Source organism: Mytilus galloprovincialis, chromosome 10, assembly GCF_965363235.1.
Source record: "Mytilus galloprovincialis chromosome 10, xbMytGall1.hap1.1, whole genome shotgun sequence".
NCBI classification, from domain to species: domain Eukaryota; kingdom Metazoa; phylum Mollusca; class Bivalvia; order Mytilida; family Mytilidae; genus Mytilus; species Mytilus galloprovincialis.
The window spans coordinates 34,339,028-34,348,534 of record NC_134847.1 but is presented as its reverse complement, the minus strand read 5'-3'; the positions used below and the strand labels follow the sequence as shown (position 1 = coordinate 34,348,534).

At 31.6% G+C, this 9,507-nt stretch overlaps 1 protein-coding gene across 1 annotated transcript; it reads left to right on the top strand.

Moving 5' to 3' along the window:
- The first annotated feature begins 2,288 nt into the window (after positions 1 to 2,288).
- LOC143049470 (uncharacterized) lies at positions 2,289 to 9,216 on the top strand. Its single transcript, XM_076223088.1, has 5 exons — positions 2,289 to 2,650; positions 3,821 to 4,047; positions 5,506 to 5,713; positions 7,185 to 8,708; positions 9,182 to 9,216. Exons 1-5 carry the CDS (start codon positions 2,380 to 2,382, stop codon positions 9,214 to 9,216), a joined length of 2,265 nt encoding a protein of 754 aa, XP_076079203.1. The 5' UTR covers positions 2,289 to 2,379.
- Positions 9,217 to 9,507: the final 291 nt, after the last annotated feature.

The following is a 9,507-nucleotide window of genomic DNA, read 5'->3' as shown; positions in this document are numbered from 1 at the left end:
AAAGACAGTTTACTGGTCATCGAAATTGATACTTTATCACATTGATGATTTCTTTCTAGTCCTGTTATTCCAAATCATGATTTCTATAAATTAAGGCAACATTAGTTTACCGACTTGCAAATCTTATAAATCAATTAAAAAGACATATCATAATTAATATGGTCATAATCATAAATTAGCTGTTTACAAAACTTTGATTTTTTTTTAAATACTAAGGAGTTTCTACCTCAAGAAAAGATAACCGTAGCTGTATTTGGTAAAAACTTTTGGAATTGGGTCCTCAATGCTCTTTAACTTCGAACTTTATTTGGCCTTGAATCCTGGTATCTGTGATGAGTTTATCTTGTCAAATACTTAAACCAATGAATACATTGTCATCTATATTGACAAATGAATGAATGGATTTCAGCAAATTTTTGACTTTATTGTGAAAACGTTATAACAAATGATTTATATGCATTTGTGTTAAAAACTATCTCTAACTAGAATTGCTATACTGACGATCGATGCATCGCCGATCAGAAAATGAAGTACAAACAATTTTCATATTACCGTGCTTATCTAGTAACCTTTAGGGTATCACAATAGCAATGGCTTAAACAGTTTATCATATTACAGTTTAAATTCTTCTCCCACAAACTGATCAACTGGTAAATTATTTTAACAAATTACTCAAGTGAAAGGTTGTAAGTATGAAGTGAGTGCTGTGAAATAAAATGTATTATTTACTATCCTGCTCCAGTTAGTTGATTTCTTTGTCATGAATTTCAAACAAAATAATGACTTACTATAATATGATTCACTGATTTAGAAGGTCTATTTTTGACATGAAAACTTCTATTATAAATAGATTTTATAAATAGTTCAAACATTGCTTTGTTGGTCAGTTTTTTATAGCTTTGTTTTCTAAGAGGAAGTTACGATGTAATTGTGATTTGGATACTATTTTCTATAATAATTGCTGATCTGCTGGCATTAAAGGGAAATGATTTTTATTGAGTTATTGCATATTAAAATTTTAATAAATGATACCAGGTTATGATTTTGCCTACAAAAGATTCATCAATATGACTTGAATGAAAAAATTGAAATGCCAAACTAGTACGAAGTTGGAGAGCATTGAGGACACAAAATTACGAAAGATTTTGCCCAAAACTGCTCATTAGTTATCTTATCCTCGGTTGTAGAAAATCATTAGAACTTTGAACCATTCAAAGTTTTGCAAAACAGTTAATTTTTAATTTAACCATATCAATAAAAATTCATGTCAAAATAGAATTGCTGACTACTAGGCTGGTGATACCTTCTTAATTCACAGAGGAATTTGTATGATTTATAGATCTTAGATGTGTTCCATATAAATAGGTTTTTAACAACTTTTATTTCAAAATTTTAATCATCTTAAAAATAAATTTCAGTGTTCTTTTCGGAACAGAGGAAAATAGTTAATAAATAATCATGGAAATAATGTTACAAACAAATTACTTATAAAATGCAGGAAGTTGATATAAATTTGTCAGACAGAACAAAGTTTTGCTGATTTTATGGTAGTGTATATTATTTCCCTTTAATAGTAGCAGATTCGTATTTGTTTTAGAAAAAAATATATCCAAATTACAATTTCGCTCTAACTTGCTGTTGGAAAACAGACTTAAAAAACAATGTTTTGAACTATTTATTTATAAAATCTATTTATGATAGAAGATTTTAGACCTTCTAAATCAGTGACTCAAATTAAAGTAAGTCATTATTTTGTTTAAAATTCATGACAAAGGCCTCAACTAACTGGAGCTGAATTAATTGCATTGTAAGTGCACTCACGTGTACAATTCTTGCCAGATTTTTATGAAACTTATAATATAGGTTAACATTAGCAAAGTCGGATAAGTTTGAAAATCAGTGACGATCATTTATTTTTGTAATAGTTATGCCACTAGGAAATATTAATTGTATACAAAGTGCATTGTAATTGCTCTCACGCGTACAACTCTTGTCCGATTTTATATCAAACTTAAATCATAGGTTTATATAAGCAATTTCCTTGGATAGATAAAGTATGTGTTACACAGAGGACCATGGAAATCTGTTCTTTTGTTATTATTATTACTAATAGTTTTATTATTATTTTTATTATTAAACTACATAGATACATATAGATTAATCCATTCATTCATTACGTATATTATTTTATGTCGAATTAAATGCTGAAATTAATTCATTTTAATTGAAGCATATACTTAGATAATATTGTACAAATTATTTTTATTACACTTCTAACAGGTGACTTACTGGTGTTGGCAAATATGAAAAACGGAGTTTGTGACTGAATACAGTGGATCAAATATATTCCACAGAATTTCAAAATTATCCTAAATAATCATGACCTCGATTTCACAACTTACAGAAGAAGAAAGAAACTTCACCAAATTCGTCTTGCTGAACTTTAAAGTATCACCTGATATTGCCAGACGATTCTTTGACGGAGTAATTCGGCCAACACAATTGGCTAAAATTGTCAATAGTAATATACATGCAATCATCAATTTACAAAAATCAAAACGAATTAATGTGACTCAGTTGAAAATACTTAGAGATGTTCCTGGGACGGTATGGCCATCATATCTTCCTCCGATGCCCATGGGAACAAAAGGTTAATACTTATAATAGAGTTAGTTGTTCTACAACAATAACTTTTAGTTTTCTGAAAGGTATTTGAAAATGAATTCAACACATTATAAATTGCTTGAGTCCGAGGCGATTTTGACTGAGGGAGTAAATTGTGAAATAAAAACAGTAGGTCATAATGTGTACGGACACCGTCACGAATTTAATGACCGATACGATTGCCGGTGTCTAACTAGCGACATATACCGATTGTGTTCTATTACCGATTTTAACATTTTAACGATTGTGTTCTATTCCCGATTTTAACATTTTAACGATTTGTGTTCTATTCCCGATTGTAACATTTTAACGATTGTGTTCTATTCCCGATTGTAACATTTTAACGATTGTGTTCTATTCCCGATTTTAACATTTTAACGATTGTGTTCTATTCCCGATTTTAACATTTTAACGATTGTGTTCTATTCCCGATTGTAACATTTTAACGATTGTGTTCTATTCCCGATTGTAACATTTTGACTGAATGTTGATTCGGACTGTCGGTGATGCATGCATAGCAGGTGATGCATACCCTGTTTTTAGAGTTCATGCGATTTACTCACCTTTAGATCAATACCTTTAGCTGTCTCTTCTTGCGATTTACGAGATATAAGGATCGGTAAACTACTGTTGCTTTAATATCCCCCTTAGTATACGATTATGGAGTCGATTAAAGGACATCACTAGTTTTGTTTGACCAGAAGACCAAATGGTTATATATATTTTTGTTGTTTTGTTAACGCATTTTATATAAAATATACAAAAGTTATAAATCGACAGTTTAGAATAATTAGGGCATCAGTTGTGGGAGTCTTAGACATTTATGAACTATCTGCTTACAGAACCAAAATGTATGTATCTTTAAGACGCGTATTGGCTTAACTTCCGAAAGAATTCTGGTTTTGGTTCAAAATGTACTCATTCCATTATAATAACTTCTCAAAATTAGCGCTCAAGTCGTTTAATGATCAGGCCTACATTTTCCAAAATACTACACAATACTGTTTTAACCCCAAAGTAGTCACATGAAGTTATGATACCGTATACTTCAGTGAAGATTGTAGAATTTTATAAAATGACACTAATGTCAAATAAAGTTTTGGATCAATGACCCTACCTTTAAGTCTTTTCGTATTTGTTTGCTTTTCTTTTACAGCTACATCTTCCAAGGATTTTGATATTTCACTGATGGTATGTCTGCTGCGTAATCTAGGAGGTTTATTAACACCCTCCAATGGTTGGGATCACCTTCCACATCCTAACGATATGTTACCTGGAGCTCACTTGGCAACACTGAAGTGGTACAGAAATCAGTTGGCTCATGCAACAGTTACTTCTATGGATACACATGAATTTACAGACAAATGGGTTTGTGTGGAAAAGGTATTTTATTTATAAGCAGAAATCATACAACACAAAGAGAAAAACAAATATTTTACAAAGTTCTTTTATTCACTTTCTGATATATTAATGATGTACAGTCATTCAAAACCCTACTTTCACTGAGTTTTTGGATCTCGCATATCCAACTGAGATTAAGGACATTACCCAAACTAAAAGATCTGTTTCATGTCTTGATCTTTTCCTCATTGTTGGCAGAGATATGGAGATGGATCTCTAAAATCTATGACAAACGTGATTATTTCAACTTTCCTATCGTCAACCCATTTCTTAGTAGTGAGCATTTCCACTGCCCAATCGTATGACGTTTATATATCTCAATTGAACTTTACGCGCGTGTGTGTACGGGGTTCATGTTTAGGGATGTGCTATTCCCTATTGTGACATTTTGACTGAGTGTAGATTTGCATGGCAGGTGGTAATGCATGTATAACAAGATTTAGTTCCCCTAGTTCTTGTGTTCTAACTTGATTGGTCTTCTTAATCGATTAAGAGATTTGAACATCGGTATGAACACTGCTGTTGCTTTAGACAACAACAAACATAGAGAATGCTTCTCAATAGAGTTGCCATTTCGTTAACAAATAACCCGTCCACAGTGGCGGCTCTGATTTTCACATCACCATTATGAAAAAAATATGGATAATGCAACATGAAAACTAAAAAAATATATAAGTATTGTCTTTAAAATTTGTATGCTCTTTCTACGTTAATTTACCTAAGAAGAAACAGAAACAATTATCAACAATACAAGGTCAACAATTAAAAATATTTTGACAATGCATTATATTGTAGTGTATAATGTAAAATAGTGGTCATTGTTGAAGATGCAAATAGAACAAGCATTCTGTGAGTATTGCATGGCAATACATAGTCCCCTACCGGTTAAAAACCTACCACTAAATTCTTTAAACAATTTACTAAAGAAAAGGAAAAAAATCCAAAATGTCATTTATCTTAATACAATGTCTTTTACAAATCTTTTTAAAAAATGAGTTATTTCCCTTTGAACAGAAATCTAGTAATTAATAAGTATTTCATCAAAAATTTAATTCAAGGGAAAAGGGCTTTAACTGAACAAGGAGAGAAGCTAAAATCGTGAAAATCGAATTTGACCTGTAACTTGTCATGAAAAAACAATAAACCAAATATCAAATCAATATCTTCAAGCATGAATAAAAAAAGTCTGGAAAACTGATTTGCCGGTCTGACGGATGGACAGACGGGCAGACGGACGGACGGACAGACAGACGGACAGACGGACAGACAGACGGACAGAATGCAAACCTAAACTTATAAGGGCTTTTGAATAGACTCTAGTTTTAAATGTATTAAATATTTTCAAATGAATACACAAAAACACTGATAAAATGTTTAAAACTGTATGCCCCTTTGCTTATTAACGTATCATTTATTACTTAAATAATCCTCTCATTGAAGGCATTGACATCTTTAAATAACGGTCAAAGACCACATGAAGTGACCGATATCTTAGATCTTGATCTTGACGGAGAAATAGCAAAAACAGTTGCAAATGCAGAACTGAAACAGATTAAAAAGGAATACCTTGATTGTGAAAAAGAAAAGGAACAGATAGAAAGTGATTTCTCCTTTTACAGAGAAGGGAATCTTCCTAAAAACATCGCAGGTTTGTGCAATTTTTAATGAATTTTCATGCATTATTTAAAAACATTGCACTGACAATGAAACTAATTCATAAATACAACCAACCAAGAGATAATTTGAGCCTTGATCACTATATTTCTATAAATGAGTTACAAATGCCCCGAAGCACATTTATCAGCTGGAAAGAATTTGTGATTAAAACTGACTCAAAGTTAAATTTTGAAACAAACAAAAAAAAAAAAAAAGATGAACTTTATTGGTGCAATAACATTGGTACCGTGAACGTTATTATGAGAATATAAAATAACTTCAAAATACTAAAACAAACAAAAAATGAAAACAATTCTAGAAAGAAACAACTGTTTTAAAAATTGAATAAAACCTAAATCTTTAACTTATACTCTTTCAAAAACTGATATAATTAAAAAAAAACCAAGGAATTAAGTTTAGCTTTTGAGTACATTCTAAGCTTTCAAAGTCATTGTATTTGAACATTTCCATGACATTATGAAGTAGTATTTAATGTTAAGGACTGGACTAAAATATTGGCTGTAAAATAAAATTTAGTTGTAACTAAAGTTTTGAATTTATTGATTTGAACTGGAAATAAACAAAATTATACTTCCTCGCAAAAGTATTACATGCTTTACAATCATACTCACAATCAGGAAACATTTCTTACTATTTCATTGTACTGTCACCTAATGTATAAAACAAAATCTTTTATTTTTTTCAAAATTATAAGAAAGTCCTTATATCACTAAAACATTTACACCTCCATAAATGAAATTCAAAACAAGGAAGTTATGCACTAATTAAAAACATTGCACTGACAATGAAACTAATTCTTAAATACAACCAATCAAGAGATCATCTGAGCCTTGAGCACTTAACAATATTCTAAGTTTGTAAAAGAATGACAATCCCTTCTTCGTGATAAGTACTCGCTAACGCTTGTACTTAATCATGAAGAAAGGGATCATCATTGTCTTAAATGTACTTATACCTGGTTGGTTGCTCCATCGTTAGTTTTATATGTTGTGTTTTGTAAATTGTTGATTGTCTTTTCGTAGTGTATCGTTTTTTACAATAGCATTGTCAATTTTTCTTTGAATAATAAGCCCTACTATCTCTTTGATATCTTACGTTTCTCTGTCGATTATAGGTTGTATATGATAAACTATCTTGGTACATTTGTTCTTCTATAATCTGGATAAATGTAGAACGCAAGATCAACGATAAAAAAAACGTTAGTTGAAATATTTTTTATTTCGTCTCTGAATATACAAAAGAAAGATAATGTATTAATTTAAGACGATACTTAAAGACAAGGAAATTATAAATCTTCAAATAAGTAGATAAAAAAAAGGTTGTTTGATTTTATCTGCAAAAAAAACCATCTATACAATGAATTACAAGTTGGATCTACTCAATCAGTTAGAGTTAGTTTCTTTTTTTTCTTTTATTTACTGATGATATATAACTATTTACAGAAACGAATGTAACTTTGTTAGATGCATGGCGGAAAGAGGACAGCATCTTTTACGAAACAAAGGGATCAAAACTTGTGTATGCCAAAGTTAAGGATTTTGGTTGTATTTTGGTGACATCAAATTCAGGATTAGGCAAGACGGCCATCATCCGTCACATCGCATTGAAACTGCATTCAGAAGGATTTGAAATTGTTCCCGTAGAGTCCCCTGAGGATATTATCAAATACAAAACAAAACAAAAACAAGTTTTCCTTATTGATGATGTCCTTGGAAAATACGATTTAAGTTTGACAATGTTGGAAAAATGGGAAAGGATAAACGAAAAGCTGACTGGATGCTTAGGGTCTGAATTAGGTTCAAACAAAGTTTTATGTACAATGAGATTACAAATAGCCCTCAACACAAGATTTACGAATGCTTCGACAATTTTAAACCAGGTAATCGTTAATTTAGAGGAAAGGTCTAGTTCACTTTCAAAGGAGGAAAAACGAAGAATATTATTAAAACACCTAAACCGAAGTAACAAAGAGAAGGAAATGAAACCAGAAGAACTTGAAATTATGTGTCAAACAAAATATGCATTTCCGCTTCTTTGCAAATTAGTTTCAATTAATGAGGAAAGATTCAGAAACAGAATCGCATTCTTTAGGCAACCTATATCCCTCTTGAATAAGGAACTTAATAAAATGAGTAACGAAAATAATAGTCTGTATTGCTCATTGGTGCTATGCATGTTGTATAATGGTACATTAAGTAGAAGTATATTTGACTTTGACCCGCGTAAATGTGATGAGAAAATCTACAAAATAATGCAACATTGCGGGCTCCAAAGAAACACATCTAAGAAAGAACTTTGGGAAAGCGTTCTTTCTGCTATAGGATCTTATTTCACTCAAGACAGTCACAGTATCCGGTTTATTCACGATGCTCTAGAAGAGACTGTTGGTCATCATTTCTGTTCGTTTAATCCAAAAGTAATGTTTTCAGAGTGTGATATCTTGTTTATTAGAGATCGAGTCCGAGTTCATTCCAATGAAAATGGAAATGAAAATAAGGATCAAAATATTGTGATTATTCAGGAAGATGACCTGGATAAGGATCATATTAAACCATTATATAATAGACTGTTTAAAGAATTGAAAAGTGGAAGATTTTCAAGTCTGTTGATGAGCCACCTTTTTAAGAATAGAAACTTCATCCGTATATTTGGAACCACTATTGATAATAATGGAAGTATGCTTGTACATACTTTGTTGATAAAGGTATGTTCCGAGAGATTACAAAGAGACCAGTCAATCTTCGAAAAGGCTATAGAGTGTTTTTCCAGTTATAGGGACCAGTCAGCTGTAGGAAAAAAGGTAGAAGAAATATTTTCATCCAATAAAGAATTTCAAGATAACAGTGATGCAATTAGTCGAGTTTTAGAGGCAATATGGTCCAGAAGTACATTTATGTACTGGATTGTAGCATTTGGCTGCTATGAGTTCTTTCATTATGCATGGAACAAGATTACAACTTTAGAACGTAAATGTTTTCTGACTAGAGATATTGTACACCAATTTTCCGTGAAATCCTTCTTTCCCCTAGCTGTTCTAGGTGGTAGTATAGATATTGTTACAGAATTACTTTCTTCTGGTGCAGATGTTAACTGCTTTTCGGAATTTTGGGAAACATCTTTATATATAGCAGTTAGGACGGGTCAATATGATATGGCTCTCTTACTGGTGAGAAATGGAGCAAAGGTAAACCTGAGAGGATGGTATGCAATGAAGACTGCAATTTTGGTAACAGGAAGCAAAGACAGATTTACTAGTTTGCTACTTCAATATGATTTAAACCAGACCGAACTTCATATTGCAGTCCGACAAAACGACTTAAAAAAGTTGAGATCAAATATTACATCAGAGAATATCAATTCTAGAACAAAGAGTGGATGGACAGCTCTCCATTATGCTGTAATATTGAATAACGTAGAAGCTGTGAGGACTTTATTCCAGGAAGTATTGTCCCAAAACGAGGATTCTCATTTTGACTCTAACTTTGTTCAAGATGCCGCAGGAGAAAATCAAATAATGTACAGAAAGCCGTCACCAAAAGTAAACAAAGTTGACAATAACGGACTTACTGCTGTCCATCTAGCAGTTATAAACAATAATATCAAAATACTATCCCTTCTGCTTCGTAATAAAGCTAAAGTAGTGGTTCGTGATGATTTCGATAGAACCCCTTTACATTACACGAAGAGTGATCGTGCAACGAAATTATTGCTTTCACGTGGATCTCAAAACAACTGTTTTGGCAATAATCGAAGCACAGAAGATGG

Coding starts and splice junctions, on each gene's coding strand:
- LOC143049470 (XM_076223088.1), top strand. CDS start 2,380: ATGACCTCGATTTCACAACTTACAGAAGAAGAAAGAAACTTCACCAAA. Junction 4,048..5,505: donor AATGGGTTTGTGTGGAAAAG/GTATTTTATTTA, acceptor CTCTCATTGAAG/GCATTGACATCTTTAAATAA. Junction 5,714..7,184: donor TCTTCCTAAAAACATCGCAG/GTTTGTGCAATT, acceptor AACTATTTACAG/AAACGAATGTAACTTTGTTA.